Below are 25,689 nucleotides of genomic sequence, written 5' to 3'. Positions count from 1 at the left end.
GCTACCCTACTCTGTGCTGCCCACGTTATAGCAAATGGAATCTAGAATGCATTCACAGATCCTTTTTCAGACAGCAGCGCTCAGCTGAATGTCCCTGATGGACTTGCTTTCTTCACTTACTAACCAGCTGATTAGTAACCAGTTGATTTCCAGATGGATATCGCGGCCTTATCCTGCACTCTGTACTACAATCTCCACCTTCGATTCCTTTCCATGTTTGGTATTTGACAGCACAGCATCATTGCTCTTGTCCTGGAATTCTTGACTGCTCTGTATTGTAACTTTTCTGGGAAAACAGCTTACAGGTCCCTGCTCCCTGTCCTGTGATTGGCTATTAGTGTTAACTGCTGCCTTGCACCACAAGGGGTTTGCAAAGTTTGCTCCACTGACCAGCAGCTGCAGCATCACCTGGGAAATATCTGTTGTTAGCACAGGAAGCTTAAGACCCTGGGCTCCAAAGACAGCAGAGCTGGATTTGAATCTCAGCAGGCAAGTTAAATACCTTAAGGAGCCTGCATTTCCTGATCCTTGAAACAGGATAATACCTTGCTTACTCCAGAATGTGTCTCTCCAACTCTCCCTCCCTTCCTGGATTCAAGTCCTCCTCTGACGTCATCAGGTATGGCTTTAACCACTGTCTCCTGTGGCCTCACTTTTCACTAAGGTTTGCTAATTAGAATTTATTTATATAGTTTATTTTCCTCTGTAAGCTTTTCTAAAAGAATTGTGGGAGGAAAGGAAGCTGTGGTGATTACATAACTTAAAAACTATATTCTTTGTGGTACATCACCATGTCTGCATGCCACTTCGCAAATCTCTTCTTTGGTGCTTTTGTTTATTGAGTGCTTTGGACACCTGGAGAGTTTTGAGAAGTTTATATACTATGTCTGATTAATTTTTAAGGAAAGTTCTACTTCCTCTGCTACCACTTATAACTAAAAGGTGCATTACTGAAAAGAACAGATTATTAAAATGACTCTTAATTAAAAACAAGCCTACTGATGTGCAAATATCTGCCTTAGCACTACGCAGAATTGGGTGCCTGTATAAAGATTTTCCATGGGAAAAATGAATTATTTTAATTCACTTCTGGTTACTCCATGGCTGAGAAGTTTCCACTATACAAACCACATCTGAACTCTGACCTCAGAATATGGAGACGCTATTGTTGATTGATGGCAGATAAAGTTCTGAGCAGATCAGGAACAACTCCCCGATAATTAAGACCATCTAGTAGATACGAGGTGTGCTCATGTTCACTTTGAACTAAAAATTCAAAATAAAAACAAGATTGTATATTTTTATTTATATGAATGGATAATTTTTGAATGGCAAAAGAAACCTCTAGATTATATTAAAATTTTTACTTAAAGATAAATATATTTGGAGTCGGATCCCAAAGGGGGATTGGACAGCCTCCACCAGGGCAGACCGCGGGCATAGGAAAGTGCATTCCGAACTTGCCATTTTAGAATAGGGACCTTGGCTTCAACAAAGACTGCTTGAAACTGGGAGAGGGCTGCCCCCACAGCCAGAAGTGAGCTGGGAAGCCCCCTCACACCAGACCCTGTCTGGCCAGCAGTCGAAGCCCCGAGGGGGATCGGGCAGCCACAGCCAGGGCAGGCTGCGGGCACAGTAAAGTGCACTTTCGACTTGCCATTTTAGAATAGGGACCTTTGCTTCAACCAAGACTGCTTGGAACTGGGAGAGGGCTGCCCCCGAAGCCAGAGGTAAGCTGAAAGCCCCCACAAGCCAGTCCTGCCTGGCAGGGAGTTGGAGCCCAGAGGGGGATCCAGCGATTTGGAGCCCAGCGAGCAATCCAGCCACCCCACCTCCAGGGTAGTCTGTGGGACTTCAAGACACACCTTTGGAATTAAACAAATACAGAAGGAGGAGATATTCTGTGACAGCGACCATTAACATATTCATAGTACCACTGCCCTACTGGACTTCTGGCATAACAGTATTTGACTTGATTGGACACCAGTTTCCAACATCCCAGAAAGCGCACACCAGAAAGATGCCAGCCAGTACCAGTGACATAGTGTCCCAACGCATAGGACAAATTAGAAAATAAGCATCAGGGAGAAGAAAAACTACAACCAACGAAGCAAGTCCTCAGGGAAAAGACACACCACAAAAAGAAAATCACTCACCAGATTGCAACAACAGTGACTTGGAAGAACTTCTGAGCCTTCCAGAAAGAGAATTTAAAATTGCCATGATTAAAAAACTGACAGAAGTCATTATGGAAAACAATGATAAGGGAAAAATAATCAATGATCAGAAGAATGAAATTGAGTCCCTAAAGAGCGATGTGAAAGAAATGCAGGAGATCAAAGGATTAACGGAAGAGCTAAGGAACTCTGGGAAAAGCAGTGATAGCAGAATAGATGAAATGGAAGAACAAATAAGTACTCTCGAAGACACAGAAATAAAAAGAACCAAAATAGAAAAGGGAAGAGAAGTATGAATGAAAAAGAATGAAGAAAGACTTCAGGAACTATCTGACTCCATAAGGAAAGGAAATATAAGAGTTATAGGAATCCCAGAAGGAGAGGAGAGAGACATAGGAACAGACAAAATATTCAAGGAAATAATTGAAGAGAACTTCCCAAACATGAAGAAGGAGCTGAAAATAGACATACAAGAAGCAAGAAGAGGGCCTCCCCTGTGGCACAGCGGTTGAGTGCAAGGTTGCAAAGCTGCCCGCAGCCTCTGCAGCACCGGTTCGATCCCCAGCCGCCGGGCGAGGGTTCCACATGGTGCGCAGACCTCTCCTGTCACCCGCTGCTCCCCTCAGCAGTGTACCATCAGTCTGCCTGTTCTGTTCCCTGCTCTGGCTCTGGTGAATTCTCTCACCCTCCTGCACTTCTGACTGTACCCAGTGCTTGTATAAATAAATAAATAAATCTTAAAAAAAAAAAGGCAAGAAGAATACTGAATTTCCATGATGAAAGGAAAAATACAGCAAGACACATAATAGTAAAGCTCCCAAGAATCCAAGACAAGGAAAAAATAATGAAGCTGACAAGAGGGAAGAAACAGATAACATTCAAAGGAAAACCAATCAGGCTGACATCAGAATTCTCCGAAGAAACAATATGGGCAAGGAGAGAGTGAAGGGACATAGTCAACAAATGCCAACCAAGAGTACTCTAGCCCACAAAGCTTTCCTTCCTCTATGAAGAAAGAATAAGGACATTCCCAGACAAACAGAAACTCTGGAATTTCATTGTGACTAAACCCCCACTCCAAAAAACACTACAAGGAGTCCTAAAGCCAGAACCAACAGAGGGATGAATAAGAATGAAGCAAGAACAAAAAAAAATAAAAATAAAAATAAAAAAAAATAAAACCAGGGAAAAGTCAAACAAAATGGCGAATACAGACACTAACATATCAATATTAACCCTAAATGTAAACAGACTAAACTCTTCAATAAAAAGACACAGAGTCTCAGGCTGGATTAAGAAACAAAACCCAACCTTTTTCTGTCTCCAGGAAACTCACTTAACTACAAAAGATAAAAATAAACTGAAAGTAAAAGGATGGAAAACAATCCTACAGGCAAATGGACCAAAACAGCTATACTTATATCAGATAAAACATATTTCATACTCAAAAAGGTAAAAAGAGACCCAGACAGTCACTACATTATGATCAAGGGGACAATACTTCAAGAAGGAATAACACTCATTAACATATACTCACCAAATGAAGGAGCACCAAAATGTATGAGACAACTGTTATCATCTCTGAAAACAGACATCAGAGAAAACACATATGTAGTAGGAGACTTCAACACACCACTATCAACAATGGATAGATCAATGAGACAAAAAAATAAGTAAGGACACTAAAGCTATAAATAAGGATCTAGAGCTCATGGGATTAACAGACCTCTATAGAACACTAAACCCAAAAAAATCGGAGTACACATTTTTCTCGGGTGCACACAGATCAGTCTCCAGGATCGATCACATACTAGGACACAGACAAACATCAACAGATATACAAAGATTGAAATCATACTAACTATCTTCTCTGACCATGAAGGCATCAAACTAGAAATAAACCATAAAAAGAAGGCAAGAAACTCTCCTACCTCATGGAAATTGAAACCCACACTACTGGAAGACCACTGGACTAATGAGGAGATCAAAGAAGAAATTAAAAAATAATTTGAGTTAAATGACAAGGAGGACACCAATTTCCTAAATGTATAGGATGCAGCAAAAGCAGTAATAAGAAGAAAATATATAGCAAAAATATAAGAAACAAGAAAGAACTCAAAGAAACAACCTAATCTCAAAACTGAAAGAACTAGAAAAAGCACAACAACAAAACCTCAAAACCAGTAGAAGAAAAGAAATAATAAAAATCAAAGCATAAATAAATGAAATAGAAACTAAAAAAACAATCGAAAAGTTCAACGAAACCAAAAGTTGGTTCTTCAAAAAAATAAATACAATAGACAAACCCCTAGTCAGGCTCACAAAGGAAAAATGGGAGAAAGCACAAATAAATAGGATCACAAATGAAAGAGGAGAAATCACAACAGACACAGCAGAAATCAAAAGAATGATCAGAAACTACTGTCAACAGTTATATGTAAACAAGCTCAACAATCTAGAAGAGATGGACAAATTCCTACAACTCTACAATCACCCAAAGCTAAATAGAGAAGACATAGAACACCTAAACAGACCAATTAAAAGCAGTGAAATTGAAATGGTAATGAAAACCCTTCCCAATAGCAAAAGCCCAGGACCAGATGGATTTGCAAATGAATTCTACCAAACATTCAAAAACAAATTAGTGCCTATCCTTCACAAATTCTTTCAAAAAATTGAGAAGGAAGGGATAATACCAAACACGTTCTATGAAGCCAACATTACACTAATACCAAAACCAAACAAGGACAACATGAAAAAAGAAAACTACAGGCCAATCTCTTAAATGAACATTGATGCAAAAATCCTCAATAAAATTTTAGCTAACAAGGCCTCCCCTGATGGCTCAGCGGTTGAGCACTGGGCTGGGAAGCTGCCCGCAGCCTCTGAAGCACCAGTTCGATCCCCGGCCCCTGGCGAGGGTCCCACATGGCGCATAGACCTCTCCTGCTACACCTACTGCTCCCCTCAGCAGTGTATTTCATCAGTCTGCTGTTCTGTTCTCTGCTTTGGCTCTGGTGAATTCTCTCACCCTCCCGTGCTTCTGACTGTACCCAGTGCTTGTATAAATGAATAAATTTAAAAAAAAAAATTTAGCTAATAGTATGCAACAGTGTATCCATAGGATAATTCACCATGACCAAGTAGGATTTATTCCAGGGATGCAAGGATGGTTCAACATCTGAAAATCAATCAATGCAATCCAACACATTAACAAAAAGAAATATAAAACCGATGTAATATCAATAGATGCTGAGAAAGCTTTTGACAAAGTACAACACCCATTTATGATAAAGGCCCTTGAAATTCTTGGTATACAAGGAACATACCTCAACATCATAAAGGCCATCTATGACAAGCCCACAGCCAATATCATTCTCAATGGTGAAAAGCTGAAAGCATTTCCATTAATATCTGGAATAAGACAATGATGTCCACTCTCACCACTGCTTTTCAATAAAATACCAGAAGTCCTAGTAAGACAAGAGATCCGAATAGGCAAGGAAGAAGTCAAGCTATCACTATGCACAGATGATGTGATCATATACATAGAGAACCCCAAAAACTCCACAGAAAACCTAGTTACACTAATCAATCAGTTTAGTAAAGTGGCAGGATACAAAATCAACACACAAAAATCAGTAGCCTTCCTATACACAAATAATAAATCTGAAGAAGAAGAAATCAAGAAAACCATCCCTTTTATTATTGAAACAAAAGAAAATCAAATACTTGGGAATAAACCTAACAAAAGAAGTAAAGGACCTATACAAAGAAAACTATAAAACACTGCTAAAAGAAACAGAAGACACAAAGAAATGGAAAGACATCCCCTGCTCATGGATCAGAAGAATTAACATTATCAAAATGACCATCCTACCAAAAGAAATTTATGGATTCAGTGCTATTCCAATAAAACATTCAATGACATTCTTCAAAGAAATAGAACAAATATTGATGAAATTCATATGGAGCCACCAAAAACCCCAAATAGCCAAAGCCCTCCTGAAAAAAAAAAAGAAGGGAATGGAGGCATAACATGCCCAGATTTCAAACTATACTACAAAGCCATAATAATCAAAACTACATGGTATTGGAACAAGAACAGACACACTGACCAATGGAACCAAATAGAAAATCCAGAAATAAATCCACAGATTTACGGTCAACTAATGTTTGACAAAGGAACAAAGAATATGCACTAGAGCAAAGAAAGTTTGTTCAATGAATGGTGCTGGGAAAACTGGGTTGCTATATGCAAAAGAATGAAGCTTGACTACTACCTCACACCATGCACAAAAACCAACTCAAAATGGATTAAAGAACTAGACATAAGACCTGAAACCATAAAATATATAGAAGGAAATATAGGTGAAACACTACATGACATGCATCTCAAAGACATCTTTACAGACACATCACCCAAACAGTGATAGTGAAGGCAAAGATAAACAGCTGGGACTACATCAAATTAAAGAGCTTCTGCACAACAAAAGAGACAATAACAAAAACAAAGAGAAACCCCACCGACTGGGAGAAAATTTTTGCACACAACACTAATGATAAAGGACTGATCCCAAAAATCTACAAAGAGCTGATGAGACTCAACAAAAACAAAATAATCCAGTCAAAAAATGGGCAGAAGAGCTAAAAAGGAACTTCTCCAAAGAGGAAATGCAAATGGCCAACAGGCATATGAAAAAATGTTCAACATCACTTATAATCAGGGAAATGCAAATAAAAACTACAATGAGATACCTACCGTCTTACACCAGTGAGAATGGCACATATTAAAAAAACTAGCAACAACAAATGTTGGCAAGGTTGTGGAGAAAAAGGAACACTCCTGCACTGTTGGTGGGAGTGCAAACTGGTCCAACCACTATGGAAAGCTGTGTGGAGATTCCTCAACCTACTAAAGATAGAGCTCCCATATGATCCAGCAATTCCACTCCTAGGTATTTACCCAAAGGACACAGAAACATTAATTCAAAAGTGCACCTACACCCCTATGTTTATAGCAGCACTATTTACAATAGCTAAGCTATGGAAATAACCCAAATGCCCAAAAATAGATGACTGGATCAAGAAGATGTGATACATATACACCATGGAATATTACTCAGGAATCAAAAAAGATAAACTCATGCAATTTGCAGCAACATAGATGGAGCTGGAAGGGATCATGCTCAGCAAAATAAGCCAGAAAGAAAAAGAAAAATATCAAATGGTCTCACTCATAGCAGGAATTTAGAAAACCTAAATAAGGGACCAGGAAAAAGACTAACTATAATAATAAAGAAACAATCAAAATCAACAAGCAACTATAAACCAGAGACACACTACGGGGGTGTAGGGAGAGGAATGATTAGGGTCAAAATAAGGTGGTTGCAGTTGTATGTGGACTATAACCAAAATGAAAATGCATACATTGTGCAAAAATGGAAAATGATTTATATAAAATAAAATATAAAAAAATAAATTTATTTGAATCAAAATAAAACTGTCTCCAGATATTTCCATTTATCTTAATATCTAGAAACATTTAGATGACATTCCTGTCTTTGGGGTTTAATTTATTTATATTTGCATTTGTTTACCTCAGTTATGCTATTCATTATAGTAAATGTGAGTGGCATGTATCTCTTTAAAGTCAAAATAATTACAATCATGAGAACTAAAATTCAGTTCTACACACTGAAATTCAGTGGCTCACTTCAAGTGCTTAGTAGCCCATGTGCAGAGGCCTACCCTTCATGGGGCAGGCAGGCACAGAACATCTCCATTATCACAGATCAGCCCCCTCTGCCTAATTGTGATTCAGGTCTCCATGCTGGTCAACGTTTTCATTGATTCTACAGTTACTGAAGTGCCTCCTTGGGGTTAAGAGTGCGTAAGGCTATGAAGACAAACGGTGACTTGGCCAAGTCAAGTGGTAACGACAGTCATGTCAAACACGATTATAATGTGGCAAGTTCTCCAGGGGCAGGAGAGCCAAGGAATGTGTTAGCAGAAAGACTCATACTGACAGATGCATGAATGAGGTGGTGTGTTTTGGAAACTCTGGGTTGTCTGTTTGGTCCCAAACAAGTGAAACTAAGGACTAGAAAGGTATGCTGAGGCCTTAAAGACTACAAATAATTTGTATAGTTAGGTTTCCTTCAGATGAAAGTAAACCCAGTCAAAACTGACTTGAAATACAAAGATGTCATGTTGATCACAAATAGGAAAAAGCCAGGGCTACCGCAGCGAGCGGCCTGACTCAGCTGGAATCTGCTGCAAGGGTCCTCGAGCCTCCCAGCTCTGCCAGCTGACTCCAGCTTGATCCCAGTTATAAGATCCTTGTGTATGTGCATGTTTGACAATCTTTGGATGAGGAGAGATAGCTCTGCCTGAAGCGCTCTCTCAGGATCAGTGAGCCCTATTTTCTAGAAACTCTTAGTAAATTTCCCTTCTTTTCCACAACTGGGTGACCCAGTTCTGACCCATGTGCTGTGGCCTAAGGTATGCCATGTATTGATTCGTTGGAAAACATCAGGTCTGAACTAATCACTAGCCGGAGGGGAAGAGTGCCCTTAGATGGATAGGCATTTGCCCTGAAATGAGGTGGTCATTTTGTCCTGTCATGCAGAGCCTTTGTGAGCAAGCAACCCTATCTGAATGCCTTTAAGCTAACTTAGCAAAAGACATAGGAATGGGTGTGAGAAAAGAACAGGTCTCAGGAGTCAGACCAGAGCTGGGGTCCTCATCTTACCCCCAAGCAGTGTGCCTGCACATCCTGAGCCTCAGTTTCCAAATGTGACACTAGTAGTCATTGCCTTCTGCACTGTTGTGAGCAGTGAGCAAGTTCATCCAGGCAGGACACTTAGAACAGTGCTGTTCGCTGGTAAGGGCTTAGAAATAGTGGCTTTTACTGTTGCCCTTTGAACAGGGGCATCTACTCTCTATGTTTTAGGGTATGGGCCTCCAATGAAAGGTCTTTTTCGTCCTCTGACAGCTAGGTGGTTTCCTATCATTCAAATAATAATAATGAAGTTGTACTCAAGCAATCTGATTGAAGATGGAAATTTTTGTGGGAGCTGTGTTGAGTTTATTGAGTGTTGCAACAGAAACCATGCTGTTTGGCCCTTTACAGAAGTTGTGTGCCAGCTGCTGGAACAAAAGATCAGAAACCATCCCTTCTACCACAGAACACCGAAGCCCGCCCACCTTTTGAAAAATAAACCTCACATTTTGTTTGTTTAACATCTAGACCAGCAACTTAGTGTTTAGCTGCTATCTTTATCTTTTCTAGCAGGTTGAGCTATAGCTCTCTTGATTGATTGATTGATTGATTGATTGATTGACTGACGGACGTTTATGCTGACTCTTAGGTACCCCCAGACAAGCATGGGGTGGTGACAGAGATGCTGCTGTGTCAGTGGGGAGGGAGCAGTGGGGTAAAGAGGGGGTCGTGATAAGGAAGAAGTGGTTCTTGTCTGTGGCCCCCTGTTATCCCTCCTCTTTAGGGTCTCAAGTCTGAGACCCGACTGTTTAAGGGCTGCCAGCACACATCACTGTGCCAGCAAAGGACTAGAGTAGGGAAAGGGAGTGTAGGCTCAAGCATTTTCTTAAGTACCTTTCTCTGGGAAAGGGACCATTTTCTCATTTTCTCTGGAGTCCCAGGCAGTGTGAAGCACCTCAGCTTCTCTACTTTGGTCTCTTGGTCCAGGAACATGGACTTCTACACCACCTTTGCTCTCTCATTTCCAGAGCTTTGGTTATCGTGGCAACCCTGCTCTTTCTGCTGCTTCACTGTCCTTCTCCACTCACCTCCTGTCACACAGATCTTTGGTTCTTTCTGTGTCCTTTCTAATGTAGTCTGTGTTGGTCTCTGTGGTGCAGGGGTGCTCCTGCCTCACCCTCGTGCTTAGAATTCTCTCGGTGGTGTCCCATTCCCAAGTAGTTAAGAATTGTTCCTCTCAGGAAGTAGAGCAAAGCAAGGAAGCTCCTGAGTGGCCATCTTAGTGACATCACTCCCAACATTTCTCAACAGTCACACTAGTAAGCCATGGTCCTAAAAGTAGATTCATTGTATCAGGAATGAGGCTTGGAAATTTTTCTTTGAAGCATAAGTAAAAATATTAGCAGTGTGGAACCTCCCTGGTGGCGCAGCAGTTGAGCGCTGGGTTGCAAAGATGCCCGCAGCCTCTGTAGCACCAGTTCGGTCCCCAGCCACCGGACGAGGGTCCCACATGGTGCACAGACCTCTCCTGCCACCCGCTGCTCCCCTCAGCAGTGTACTTCATTGGTCTGCCTGTTCTGTTCCCCACTCTGGCTCTGATGAATTCTCTCACCCTCCCGCTCTTCTGACTGTACCCGGTGCTTGTATAAATAAATAAATAAATCTTTAAAAAATATATATTAGCAGTGTGACTTTGGTTCCCGCCATGTCTCAAAGAAACATGGTTCTGCCCCTTCTATAAAATTCATGCATCTGCTTTGTTCCTTCCCTTTCATGGACAGGCGATTCCCAGCTCGCACTTACTGTTTCCATGCTTTCAGAGGGAGCAGCTTGAAAGTGGGAGATGTTTTGAAAAGAAAGCTACTTTTTTTAAATTGTATTATTTTTATTGAGGTAATGGTTTACCACACGGTATATGATTTAGGGATATAGGTTCACACCTCTTTAGATGTTTGTTACCCACTACATACACCAGAAAAGCATAACCCATTTCTCCCTTTCCTCCTTTGCTACCAGCCTCCATCTAACCATCCCCTTCTCAATTTATTTATTTGTTTGTTTGTTTATTTAATATATTTTTACATCATTTTTCATTTTTGCACAATGTATGCATTTTCATCTTGGTTATAGTCCCCTTACAATCCCCACCCCCCTTATTTTGACCATAATCCCTCCTCCCCCCCCCACCCCTGTAGTGTGTCTCTAGTTTATAGTTGCTGTTGATTTTGATTTTTACTTTATTATCATTAGTCTTTTTCCTGGTCCCTTGTTTAGATTTTCTAAATTCCTGCTGTGAATGAGACCTTTTCGTATTTTTCTTTTTCTTTCTGACTTATTTTGCTGAGCATGATCCCTCCATGTTGCTGCAAATTGCATGTGTTTATCTTTTTTGATTGCTGAGTAATATTCCATGGTGTATATGTACCACATCTTCTTGATCCAGTCATCTATTTTTGGGCATTTGGGTTGTTTCCATAGCTTAGCTATTGTAAATAGTGCTGCTATAAACATAGGGGTGCAGGCGCCCTTTTAAATTAATGATTCGTGTCCTTTGGGTAAATACCTATGAGTGGAATTGCTGGATCATATGGAAGCTCCATATTTAGCAGGTTGGGGAATCTCCACATAGCTTTCCAAAGTGGTTGCACAAAAACCAACTCAACATGGATTAAAGAACTAGACATAAGACCTGAAACCATAAAACATATAGAAGGAAATATAGGTGAAACACTGCATGACATGCACCTCAGTAACATCTTTAAAGACTCATCACCCAAAGCAGTGATAGCAAAGGCAAAGATGAACAGCTGGGACTATATCAAATTAAAGAGCTTCTGTACAGCAAAAGAGACAGTAACCAAAACAGACACCCCCCCCCCCCGACTGGGTGAACATTTTTGCACACACTATAGATAAAGGACTGATCACAAAAATCTACAAAGAGCTGAAGAGTCTCAACAAAAACAAAGTAAATAATCCAGTCAAAAAATGGGCAGAAGAGCTAAAAAGGAACCTCTCCAAAGAGGAAATGCAAATGGCCAACAGGCATATGAAAAAATATTCAGCATCACTTGCAATCAGGGAAATGCAAATCAGAACTACCATGAGATACCATCTTACACCAGTGAGAATGGCACATATTAAAAAAACTAGCAACAACAAATGTTGGCGAGGATGTGGAGAAAAAGGAACACTCCTGCACTGCTGGTGGGAGTGCAAATTGATCCAACCACTATGGAAGCTATTTTTAATCCATGGGTCACATAAAATGGCTTCAGACTCAGAAGAAAGTCTCAGTTTCATAGGTATTTTTCAAAGCACTTCATGGAACATGTCAGTAGGGGCAAAGCTATTTGAATTAATGGCAGATTTTTGAGAACTTTCTCACAAAGATAACTAAAGTCTCACTTTGAGAAAACAATTAGAGATACACACAAAGTACTAACATATTTCTTGCACTATTATTTCTTGCACTCCATTGAGTGGAATCTCTAGCAGGATGTGTCAACATCTCAAGAGCATTGCTTTGTTAGACGCCTTAAAAGTAGGTGATACTCAGGTCAGGCGCTGACCTGAGTGTTCCACAGTGAAGGAATGAGGAAATAAACAATGATGCATACAGGTGCTGGGCTAGTATGCAGGCATTGAAACAAATTAGTTAAAAATATTAAATAATATGAGAAAATTCTCATAATCACTTTGGGGAAAAAAAGACACAAAGCTCTATGCAGGATCATCTCAACTAATGCCCTAGATGTTGATAGAATCTTGGGTGAGGGCCTCCATAGGTGGCGCAGCGGTTGAGCGCTGGCCTATGAGGCTGCCTGCAGCCTCTGCAAGACAGGTTCATTTCCCGGCCACTGGCGAGGTCCCACAAAAAAAAATAAAAAAGAATCTTGGGTGAATTTCTCTTTGCGAAGTTAAAAATTTTCACAATGTCATTATAGTGAGCATATTTATTTTTATGGTAAGTAAAAAAGCACCTATTTAGAGTGAAAACATAAGAGCTGTAATCTTTTTCCAAAATCTTCCAAATATAATTGCAATGAGTATGTTTCACTTTTATAGTGAGGGGGGAACCCCCTTTTTACAATTGCAAATAAATAAGGCAGCAAAGCCTCATGAGTTTTTAATGTTGTATCATCAGATATGTGCTCAATTGATTTTTAGTTTTGAAGCTGTTTATATAAATTAATTTTTTATGAAAATTAATTTTTATTAGAAATATTCCAATTATCTGACATTGTTTCATTTTTTCAAAAAATCTTATTTTTTTCGGGGTATCCCTGGTGACACAGGGATTAAAGTCTCAGCACTAACAAGCTAATCACCAGCCACTGCAGCATGAGGCATGAGTTCAATCCCCAGTCAGGGAGCTACCCACATGGCCCAGCAGACCTCTCCTGTCTCACCCACTGCTCCCCTCAGCAGTGTATTTTAGTAGATCTACCTGTTCTGCTCCCCACACTGTCTCTGGTGAATCATTTCACCCCCCACACCTCTAGCCTACACCCCAGTTTTCTTGGATACATAAAATAAAATAAATCTTAAAAATAAAAATCTTTTTTTCTCAAAATCTGGGAAGCTGAAAAGGAAAATAAACCAGACTTCCTAGGCTGAAATGTGAATGCACTTACCACACACCCACGCTGTTCATCCTTGGGTCCCCAGAGTTCCTAAGCTGGAAACTTACTCTAATTATGAAATGTGTGCTCATTTAATTGGGAGCCAGTCAGCTCTCATAATCAGAACATTTTAGCAAGATTGATCATTTTCTCTTGAATATGGCTTTGCTTCACAAGACATGACTTAACCCTCTGTAACAGGCAGTGAGTAGCAAATAAATCATCCAGTTGTGAAGTTCCAACAAATGTTGAAAGCATTTTGGGATTCTTTAGTATATTAAAGATGTAATTTTTTTTGCTAACATCACATCCCATTTATATCAATATAGGATCCTAAGTTAATTGTAATCCACTCTGAATAAGGAAGTTTCTATAAGGACACTTCTATAAGGAAATGTCAAGAAGACAGTATCTATAACTTAAAAACATAATCGCAAAAGTGCAGTAGTTAATTAAAGGTGGTTGTGAGGCCAGAGTCTAAAATATGTTTCACTGAGAGAATATCAGTAATGGCTGGGTCAGTCCTATTAATCTAGTAACCAGATAGGAAAGGGGGAACAGTGAGATCATGCTGGATTTAGAATGTGTCATCTGAGAAGACTGGGCAAAACTCAGGGTTTCCATTAAGGGACCGTCCCATATGATGTCACTGGGAGGTGGATGTATGGGCAAAGACAGAGCTTGGCAAGTTGTATGGAATATCTCAAGTGAACTTCTCTGGAAAAAAATGTGAAATAGTCCATAAACCCTCAGTTGCCCCTGACACATCAACTTTGAAATATCCTGGTCTTCATTCAGTTGGTGTTTCTGACCTGGACCATGTTCCAGCTATGGAACATGTTGAAAAAGAAGCTGCCTGAGCCACCTACCCAATCTCCAGAGTGAGTCAGGGTCTCTGAGAGGGTTGAGGAAATTGTGTTTGACCAGTCCCAAGATTTTTCTTATGCTCATACAATTAGGGAAGCACAACCAAAGGGAAATGGGTCCCATGCAGTTGCTAATCAGCCATTCTCCACATTTAAGCTCCAACTCAAGAATTTCTCAGCATCAGTTAAAATCAGCTAGGGAAATGCAAACTGCTTGGTTTGCCCAAGAAATTTCTTACTCAGTGGGCATGTTTTTGTCCTGGGAATACACACTTTTTATCTGCCTGCCAGAAATTCCAGTACAGTTGATTTGGTGAGAAACTTTGAAGAGCACTGGGCCATGGATGGCCGTTGAGTGGAATCTCTAGCAGGATGTGTCAACATCTCAAGAGCATTGCTTTGTTAGATGCCTTAGAAGTAGGTGATACTCAGACAGGCAAGTCAGATCATCGAGCAGTGGTGTTACCGTGAAAGGGTAGCACTGGGGTTTGAATTCATGCAGCCAATGCATTGATTTGTCTTGACTGATGCAGTCAACTACGACCTGGATCAGAAGCCTGGACTCTTTTGTTTTAGTTGCAGTTTATTCACTCAGAAATGCTCTTGATTTGAAAGTATAAATCAATAAATAGAATACAGATTGGGACATTATTTCCTGGAATAGGAGTGAGTTCCTAAAATAGTAACGCTGTAAGTTGGCTCCATTGCTGTCCACGCCTCACAGGTTGTTGGAAAGTATGACGTGAGACAACAGCATCCTCTGCCTTTTAAAGTCAGAAAACTAAAGGCCAGAGAAAATTCTAACCTTGCCGCTCGCTTGGAACCTCATTGCACCAGAGTGGACCCTGATGTCACCCTCACTTCTTGCTCTCAAGCAGCCAGAATTCCCATAGATGAGTCCAGCTCCACAAAATCCTAAATAAACTTCCAGTGAATAAAATCTATCATGCAGGTTCAAAAAAGAGCCATTTACAAATTCAGTTAATAAAGGGGGAAATTGCACAAATCTTAATTAAATGAACTTTTCCAAGCATGTATATTTGTAGTACAACTAACATGAAGGACATCACTTGGCTGGCAGCAGACATTTAGCTTGTGCTCCACCAGGTTAGAGTTGCTAACTGAATCCTGCTGAACGAGAAAGACCTATCAATCCCAGGTGTCAAAAAAAGCATTGAGGATTGACAGAATATTTTCAGAATGGCAGTAATGCCCCACTGAGAAGATTGACCACAGAGCAGAAAGATGGTAGCTGAGCAACAGGGAGCGCTGGCCTCCCCAGATGGCTCTAAACGTGACCCTCTCTGACAAGTGGTCTTGATTTCTCTAAACACCCCGCCACAGTTTCTATGCCCAATAATGGGATTAAAGGCGAGAAGATCCTCTTTGCTATTTATTGTATTAAAACCATAAATTTAGAACCAAAGACTAGTTTTCTCTGCTCTTAGCCTTTCTAAAGGCTTACATTTCTTCATTGTTGATACTAGATGCCAGGACTACAGTAAATTGGTTTTATCAAAATAGTTTGGGACTCAGATCATTTGGGACTCAGATATTTAAATCATATTTTCTGAGAAAATGGAAAATACCAATTTAATTTAAGAACTTGTGTGTGGAGAGGAAAGTAGAGATTCTGTTGCATCTGAATAATTGTAATAAAAGCTGCCAGTTCTCTTTTTTCCTTTCTCATCTATAAATAAAAAGATTTTAAAAATCAATTAAAATCCTATAAAAAATACTTGTGCTCATCTAATTTTCTTACGGGAAAATAGCTGCTATTTATATTAGAATGACATAAAGTTTCTTATTTTTCCCATTACAAATTTGCCTAATTTCTCATTTTCTAATTTTATGTTGATGCTCCCTGGGTATCTGGGCCAGTTGACCAAATAGTCTTGAATTTGCATTCATGAGTCCTCTTTTGTAAAGGATGATGATCTTGTTGGTAATTTGTAAAGGCTGGTAATTTTGCACTGAAAACAGTGTTTCCCTGCCCACATACAAACATGAAACTGCCTTCCCGAAGCAGAATATAACTTGCTCGCCTTCACCCCCCCAGGGAAGTTCAGACTCCTCACTGCTGATTGGAACTGTTTCAAATGTCTCTCCAACTAAGAGGAGCAGGAATTGGACTAAGCTGACTTTGAATTGCATGAAATGAAGCAAATATCTTTTGATCAGATGCCTTCTTAGAATGCTCCTATTACAATTAAAATCCATTTTTGAGAATTAGAATGAAACCTGTGGGCACAGGCAAGAGCAATGTGACAGTGAGGATCTCTGAAACTGGACTCTCATTTCTTTCAGCTGTTTGAAAAAGTCAAAGAGGTTTGTCCAAACATTCATGAGAAGATCAGACCTATCTATGCCGACCTCGATCAGAATGACCTGGCCATCAGCAAGGAGGACATGCAGGAGCTTCTGTCCTGCACCAACATCATCTTCCACTGCGCAGCCACCGTGCGCTTCGACGACCCCTTGAGGTACCTTCCACTCCCCACCCCACCCCCAGGGCTGGTGTGTGTGCATGTGTGTACATGCACATGGTATCATTTGCTTTATGGTTTCTGTTAACAAAAAAGGAACATTTGCTATGAAAAAAAGACAGAAGTAAAACTTCTCCAAAATCTTACCATCCTGAGATATCCACTTAATTTGGGGGGAAAATGTCCTCCCCAGCTTTCCTCTGTATCTGTCACTAAATTTATATTTAATTTTGCCAAAAGAGGGCATCCTAGTGTGAATGAATTTTTGCATCCTGCTCAATTGTATAATTGGCTCTTATTGTCGATAATCATTTTCTTATCCTATTGTACTTATATAGAATATATTCTACCAGTTCTGTATTGGTGGACTTTTCTTTTTGGTTTGTCCTAATTTTTCATAATTATAGACAGCTCTGCAGTGAACATCTGTGTGTGTATTTCATATATATATATATATATATTATACCTTTGTGTCCTCTCCTTTGGGTAAATTTCAGGAAGTGTTAGGTACATGCAGGTGCCCAGGCTATAAACAGTTATGCCATAGAGTGCCAGGTTGCTTTTTCCATGTGCTCTCATTCACACTGTTCTCTGCACATAATGGCTCATCTCGGACACCATAGCCATCCTGAGGTAGCATATTTAGTTCTTACTCACCGGTATGATAATAGAAATGGTATTGCATGCTTTGATTTTTATTTCCTTGCTAATTAGAGAGGTTGTAGGCATTTAGATGATGTTTAGCTTTTTATTTTATTTTTTCTTGAAGTGTTCCTTCATGTTCTTTGCCCGTTTTTCGAATAAAACTTTTTTATCAATGTTAACTTTTGTTGGAAGAATTAGCATATTAATTATCTTTTATATGGCTCAAAGTAGTTTAGCATTTGTTCTCAATTTCTATTTTTATGCAGTCATTCATAATTTCATCTAGTGTTTTTATTTAATTTTCACATTCAAATATTTGACTCACTGAAAATTTGTGTTGCTGTGAAGAGGAGTAGTCAAGAAAATGTTATAAAAAGAAGTGTGCTATAGCTGTGAAAGTAGAGTAGCTTTTTAAAGATTTCTAACAGATGGTTCCTTCTTCAACAACCTTTATTGAATGGTTTATTTTCATTCCTCACTTGGAATGTAACTCTGAAACTAAATTGTCATTTTTTAACTCTTGATTTTGTTCTGTTAAATAAATGGAAAAGATTTTCTCTTCTAATACCACAGTATTTTAATTACTGTCATTTTAATTTTATTATACAAGTATAATCATCATTTTTAATAGAATCTTGTTGACTAGTCTGACCTGCTTATGCATCTTAATTAAACTTAGGAAAATGTTGCCAAGTCTGTAAAAGGTGGGGAGTTCGATTCATTTCACCTAATGATTAAAAGATTAATTTAGAAAAACTTAGCATTTTAAACATTGGTTCTTCCTATTGAAGAACAACTAATGTCTGTCTATTCCTCTGTTCTTTTAAGGATGTTTTACGATTTTCTTTATATAGTTCCTGGTCACTTAATGATTTATTTAATATAGGTTTTTACATGTTCCATTTTGAGTGTGTGCACCTTTCCTCCATCATATTCTCTGATTGTTTTTTCTAGGAAAGCTTGTGATTTTCTCTCCATAACTTTGGGAAATGGATACCCTGCTAAATTGTCTTAATATACATCCCAGATTTGGTTGGGTTTTTATTTAGCTGCTGCTTTTTGTTTTCTGGATATACAGGAAAGTCTTCTCTTGTGATTTTGCTGACCATCTTTCCAGTATTAGCATGTCATTTGTTTGTTTCCTCTCTCATTTGCAAGGCTGAACCTTCAGAGCAGTGCAGTGATTGTGGGGGCCCTCCTAGATCCTGGCTGTCAAAGCTCCCGCTTCTCACTTCTCACCGTTAATCATTTTGTTCCTTGTGAACATTCATTTTGTTCCTTGTGAAAGTTTTTAAATTAATTGGATTTGAATATTGAATGTTGCTTTTAACATTTCAAAATTTTGTGGAGGAACAGGGAGTTTTTCTCTTGAATTATATTAGGAGGTTTCCTAATATAGTTGAAATCACATATTTCTGACATGAACTCTTTCATCACTTTTTGCATTTATAATACTTTGTGTTCTATTTGCTAAAATTTAGAATTTTGATTTCAGTTTTCATGTCTGACCTGTCCCTTTGCCAGGGAAACTTACATTTCCCGTTTTGTAGCCACTGTCAACTGTTGCTTGCCTCCAGTTCATTTGAATTTTCCAGCTTCTTGTGTGAGAGGGTTCATTTGTATGTTTCTAGGCTTTTCATGGCTGGTGTAGGAGCCCCTTCACACACGCAGAGGAAGGCAGTTTTTTCCTCCCCATTTATTTGGAACTAAGTGGCTTCTAGATGCCGAAGAACTTTAATGCGTAGCATTTAGTGTGCAGAATGCGACAGCGACGTGCCACACATCCCAGGGTGCACTCTACCAGGTCTCCATGACCCTGCTTTTCTCCCTGCTCCTGACTTATGCCCATCCTGGGAACAGGTGCATCCCACAGGGTGGAGACTAACTGGCCTCTCTGTCTTTCCTTCTGCGTGTCTTCCACAGACATGCCGTGCAGCTGAATGTGACTGCCACGCAGCAGCTCTTGCTCATAGCCAGCCAGATGCCAAAGCTTGAGGTCTTCGTGCACATCTCCACTGCCTTTGCCAACTGTAACCTGAAACACATTGATGAAGTTGTCTATCCCTGCAAGGTGGAGCCCAAGAAAATCATCGACTCCATGCAGTGAGTTGGGTTCAGAAGGGGCAGAGGGGAGCTTGTTGATTTCTTTGCTTCTTAGAAGGCGTCAGCAATGAGGGCACAGAGTAGGATGCCCTGCTGCGGGACACCCTGCTGCGGGAAGGTGCTCTTTTGCTGCCCTGCGCCTGTTCCCATCATCCCCGAGGGGATGACAGTGGTTGGGAATGGGCTAGTCAGGATAGGACAGTCCCACAGAAGCGTTGTCTTAGTTTAAGATTGTGCAGCTTGGGTGGGAAGACCTCGCATAGGTGTGGTTCGTCGCTTCCTGATGAACTCAGTGCTGTCATACTGACATGAGTTTGACTCACAGCTCAGCACCCTACTCACTGTGTGATCTTGCACGAGTTCCTTGGCCTCTCTGAGCCGCCATTTCTTCATTTGTAAAATGGAATTAAAAATAGTGCTCATCTTGCAGTTGTGATGATACAGTGAGTTAGGTAAAATAGTGATTGCAGTGCTGGGGGTGTTTAATAGCTGTCAATCAAAAGGTCAGTAAAGGAGAACTAACAGAGAGGAGAGAATCCCCCTGTCTGGCTGAAGAGGTGAGCCTCTTAACCTGTTGTGCCAGAGAAACTGTGTCTGAATGTTTCTTTTCTTGCCAACTCACTGCAACCACTTTCTTCGTAGGATATGGCTCTGCTCTCAGAATTCTAAGTATGTTTCTGTCTTGATTGTCCTCCATTTACAAAGTTGATCTTGTTATTGTCCTAAACTCTGCATGAAAAGTATTATAGAAAAGAGATTTTCCCAGTGAATGTGTCAGATTTTAATTTCATATACTGTATTTCTATTTAAGATATCATTTTTAAAATGAAGCTTACTAAACCAAGAGTTCATTCCCCTTCAGGACAAACATTTTTATCTCATACAGCTCTGAGCGTTTACTTGTCACTTAGAAATATCCAGGACAGGGCCTCCCTGGTGGCACAAGGGGTTAAGTATCAGCACTGTGAAGCTATCCACAGCCACTGCAGCATGAGTTTGACCCCTGATCCCCTCAGCAGTGTATTTCAGTCAATCCACATGTTCTGCTTCCCCACTCTGTCTCTGGTGAACCCTTTCACCAACCCCCAGCCCACTCCTCTGGCCTACACCCCAGCTCTGTATGCATAAATAAATAAAATAAATCTTTAAAAAAATATCCAGGACAAAGGACAGTATCCAAAGGAACTGGAGGTTACTGAAGAGTTGCTAATAAACAATTATTTGCTTAGTTGGTGCAAAGGGAACTTTCATAGTCCCGAGACAGCCAGGATTGTTGAAGACACACTGCGGCCTGTGAGCTAAGCCTGGGTGCCTTCTGGGCAGCATTGCTCTGTCCTCACAGTGTCCTCTCCCAGTGAGTGTGTGACACATCCAGGAACAGAGCTTACACCTGCAGCCAAGGTCCAGGACTCACTCCACTGCAGACGCCTCCCACATGGACAGACAGGCAGCAGAGGAACTTGAGGGTTGAGCAGATATAGGAATGAAATTCAGTTCACCATTGGGACCTACTTCTCCAGGCACCCCATATTGCACCTCCCTCCCTACTTGTCCAAAGCCCCAGGCCTACCAGGAAAGGCAGGCCCTTGAGCGTGACCTGTGACAAATTATGATTGACCAGGGCCTCTGTATCTGTCTGTCTGTCATTCCTGGCTCTTCCAGGGAAGCATTAAATATATAACCAAATTGAACTAAGGATGGCAGTGCAGTTTATCTCAATTAACTACATTGGGAATGCAGCTCAGGAACCACAGTGTCATGTTAACTGGACGTCTGGCACGTTCATTAGCTCGGAAGTGTATTGCAGGGCTCCTGTCTCCCCAGCCCCCTCATGTGGTAGCACTTCCTTTTGGCCCAGACACTCTCATGTGCTCTGCCTCTGCCTTGATGCCACTCTCTCTGGAGACCACTTCCTCCTGGGCGCCCCTGGTGGATTCCCCCTCAGACACCTACTCCTAGAAGTCCTAATCCAGGCTGGCCTCACCTGGTGTCACCACAGTGCCCTGTTCTTGTCCTGCCTGAGGAGCAGGACACCCCATTCTAAAGACCCAAGCTTTTCTCTGTGCACCCCAGGCCACCACGAGTCCCTCGGAGGAGATGGGTGTCTCCTGCATCTCGTCGCTGGCCAGGGCCAGCCCACAGCAAGACTCAAAATCTGCTGAATGAGTAGCAAGTGTTTGATAGTGGTAGATCATTGTTCATGGCCAGGCTATCTTTGTTAGTTTTCTTTATTTTGGCAAAAGCCAGAATAGATGACAGAATTCCATGGCCAGCTAGTAACTGGAGATGTAAAGTCTTGGTGTAAAGACCTATATGCTCACAATTTACCCCACTCTCTGACTGCCCTTTTTTTTTTTCTTGTTAAACTTCAAATAAAACCTACCTGTTAACTTTTTTTCATTTTTTTTATTTTAACATTTATCATTTTTTAAATTTTTTTAGACAATATTTGCTTCCCCTCAGATTGAGTCCCCATAGAATCTCCTTCCCCAAAGCACCCGTGCCCCATCACCTCAGTCCCCTGTGCTCCTCACTCCCTCCCTCCCTCCTACCTCTCTCCCTTCTCCTCCCCTACAGTATGTCTCTGAAAAACCTACCTGTTTATTTTTAAATAATTGTTTTGATAAGGTCCAGCAGCCCCTTCCCAACTCCCCCAGCTATTTTAGCAAACTCTGTATCAGGTAAATCTATCTCAAGCTCTAGAATGGCAGATAGCATTAGGTCATTCTGAATCAAAATTAATTCAGCTCGGTCCAGATTTAGTTGTTTGTTTTAAGAAAGTATTTTTCTCTGATTTCTTCTTGATGTTGCAGTTGGCCTGCGGTTGAATAATGAAATTATTTTCCATCATTGTTAGATTTCTATTTCCCTTGGGGATTTTTATTAACAGTAACCCCCTAGGTGGCACCTCATGGCTGTCATTGTTCTTAGTATCTCGGTGGTTCTCAGATTTTAAAGAAGAGCCAGGAATTAGACAACAAAATACTCTCCAAGCTGTGCCCTAGGCTTTGTGATCACAATGTACCCATCCACGTGGATGTGTTAAGTACTCAGGGGGGGGCCCCTCACGGTCTGTCTATATAACAAATCACCACCATGTATGCTTCGGCTAGCGCACAGTTCTGCTTGTCAATTATGCCTCAGTTAAGCAGAGAGAAAGAATCATTTAAGGAAAAAGGAATTGCCCATGGAAAAGTTAAATGAACCTTTCCTTTTCCAGAAAACCAGTTGGATGGGGATTTCAGAACTGTGAAATAAAAGATGCATTGCCCTTTTTGCCAGGAACTTTCCCGGTTGCTTAAGTGTGAGGTTAAAAAAAAAAAAGCATATGTGGTCTCTGCCCCTGGTTCCTGGCACAGAGCAACTGAAACACCTGTAAATTCTCAAGTGAGAGGAGCATCTCCAGTTCCAGCGAGAGGCTTTCAGGGGTTCCCGGATGGGCTGCTCACCGGGAAGACTGAACCAGGTTTATAAACCTGAAATTGTCATTCCCATCTCCCAACCCCCAGAGAGGGCAAAGGGACTGGAAACAGTTAATCGATCATGCCTACATGAGGAAGCTTCAATAAAGTGCCAATAAGTAGGGGGTTTGGGAGTTCCCAGATGGGAGAGCACATACACAGGGGGATGCAAGTCACCCCAGCTCCACAGTGACAGAAATTCCTGCACTCAGGGCCCTTCCAGATTTCACCCTGTGTAACCTTTCATGTGGATGATCATCTGTATCCTTCATCCTGTGAGGCACCCTAGCATAGTCATCAAACCCAAGGAGGTGCTCTGGAACCTTCCATCTATATATAGCTGGTTGGTCTGAAGCACAGGTGACAACCTGGGCTGGTGACTAGCATCCAAGGTGGTCTTGTGGGACCTGAGCCCCCAACCTATGGGGTCTGGCACATTCTGTAGGCTGATAGAACAGGGTTCAACTATAGATAACCAACCAGCGTCACAGAATTGCTGGGTATGAGGGAAAGGCCTACACATTTGGGGACCAGAGATAAAACGTTTTGTTTGAGTAACCAGGGATTCTCACAGGGAAGAAACACACAGTAGGGAGGAACTAGATTTCTCTACATAGGAAGGAAAAAAAGCTGAAGTTCCTCTTTACAGCAGGCCCACATGCCCCTGCTCTGTGTCGTTAATAAGGGAAATACAACTGAGGCCCTAAACTCCATACCCATTCCCTGCCCCTCCTCTCAGGTGAAAGCCCTCCCCCCCCCCCTTGCTCTACCCAGCCCATCTTTTGTGCATCCTGTAGCCCTGGAATACCAGGCCTCAGTCGTCCCTTCAGCTCCTATCTCAAAACTGGCAGGATTGTTTCCAAAGCTTAGCTATTGTAAGCAGTGCTGCTATAAACGTAGGAAACAGCCCAAATGCCCAAAAATAGATGACTGGATCAAGAAGATGTGGTACATATACACCATGGAATATTACTCAGCATTCAAAAAAGATAAACACATGCAATTTGCAGCAACATGGATGGAGCTGGAAGGGATCATGCTCAGCAAAATAAGCCAGAAAGAAAAAGAAAAATCCTGGATGGTCTCACTCGTAGCAGGAATCTAGAAAACTTAAATAAGTTTTATTCATCAGGAAAATGAATAACTATAAGAAAGTAAAAATCAAAATCAACAAACAACAAACAACTATGAACCAGAGACACTCTATGGGGAGTGGAGGGCGGGGAGGGGAGAGATCGGGGTCAAAATAAGGGGGTTGTAATTGTATGGGGAATATAAAAATAAAATTTATTAAAAAAAAAACTGGCAGGATTACCTGGTCCTGAACATCCCCAGAAGTGCAGGCACACAGCTGTGGCACGTTCACACAAGCACACATTAGTAATAACTTGATGCTTGTCAGTGGTGTGGCTGGCGTGGCCTCCAGTCTGTGGTCAGCATTCATTCTCCTACCTTTTGACCTTGCAGGGTCTTGTGCCTCATCCCCGCTACCACAGACACCTTGCCATGACACCTTGTCACCCTACCACCATCCTTACTCCTCTCTGTTTGCTGTTTGCAGTTTCCACATTTGGTGATGTTTACCTCAAGAGACTCTTGTGCAGAAACGAATTGGGGATTGCCTGTGAGCTTCCCAGAGTAACAGTTTGAGTAGCGCCTGCCAGGGAAGGACACAAGCCAGATGACAGAAGGGAGAAAGCAAGCGAGGCAGCAAGTCCAGCCCCAGATCCTAGGAGGCTTCTTGCTAGGGTGTAAGAAAATGAGGTGGAACAGACATCTTCCTCTTGTTACTTCATCCAATAAATGCATCCGTTACAGAATTGTTGATGAAAATAGGAGATTGATTCAGTGATTTTCAAAACGAGAGTCACATTTTAAAGGACATTGTATATGTTTATTACTTTGGAAATTTTCAGTAATTTTGTGCCTCTTTTGAAGCCATTTGACTAAACATTTAAATTTGGGGGTTGCATGGTTTCAAAACATCTTAAGTTACACTGAAGGAAATCTGGCTACTTTCAGAAATACACTTTGATATCCTTTTTCCAAGTACCTTTCCTTTTTAAACACATTGACACTGAATAACAATAAGGTGAACTTGGTGTCACAAAGAGGACCCCCTTGCTCTGAAATGTGCATCCCGCACTCTGGTCTGGAGCCTGCAAAGCAGGTGAATGAGACAGTAGGTGCTCTGACTGAATCATTAAAGAGACTTTATTCCATATTGTAGGCCTTTGCTTCTGGGAGGTTTTACTGAATAGAAGAGTGCCTTGGGTTTCTGGCTCATTTTGTTGTAATAACTTGCCATGCATTTGTGCCTAGTGCTGTTAATGCTTACAATAACCTGAAAACTTAAAATAGATGTAATTGTTGCCATTTTTCACAAGCGAAAAAGTAGGAAACAATAATGTAAGACAGGAGACTCCAGGAAGCTAAGGATTGCAGGGCAGCCACCGATGCCTCCTCCTTTGTGTTTGTGTCCTTAGAAATCTGTGAGATGAAAAAAAAAATTAAAAGAGAAAGAAAGAAAGCTGTGAGACCCGTATTTCCTAAGAGAAGCTGGTGTAGCAAATATTGTAAGGCCTCCAGGTGTTACCCTCCG

General features: G+C 41.0%; 1 protein-coding gene across 1 annotated transcript in view; it reads left to right on the top strand.

The window, feature by feature from the left end:
* Positions 1–25,689, top strand: part of FAR2 (fatty acyl-CoA reductase 2) — a 47,377-nt gene that overhangs the window by 1,998 nt on the left and 19,690 nt on the right. The window contains exons 2-3 of the mRNA XM_084255213.1: positions 16,700–16,875; positions 19,447–19,626. Of these exons, the coding sequence (XP_084111339.1) occupies positions 16,700–16,875; positions 19,447–19,626 (356 nt within the window). The remainder of the gene's footprint in view (positions 1–16,699; positions 16,876–19,446; positions 19,627–25,689) is intronic.

This window comes from Talpa europaea, assembly GCF_964194135.1.
Source record: "Talpa europaea genome assembly, chromosome: 15".
NCBI lineage: Eukaryota > Metazoa > Chordata > Mammalia > Eulipotyphla > Talpidae > Talpa > Talpa europaea.
The sequence above is the reverse complement of the archived record's forward strand: the minus strand, read 5'-3'. Positions and strand labels throughout refer to the sequence as shown.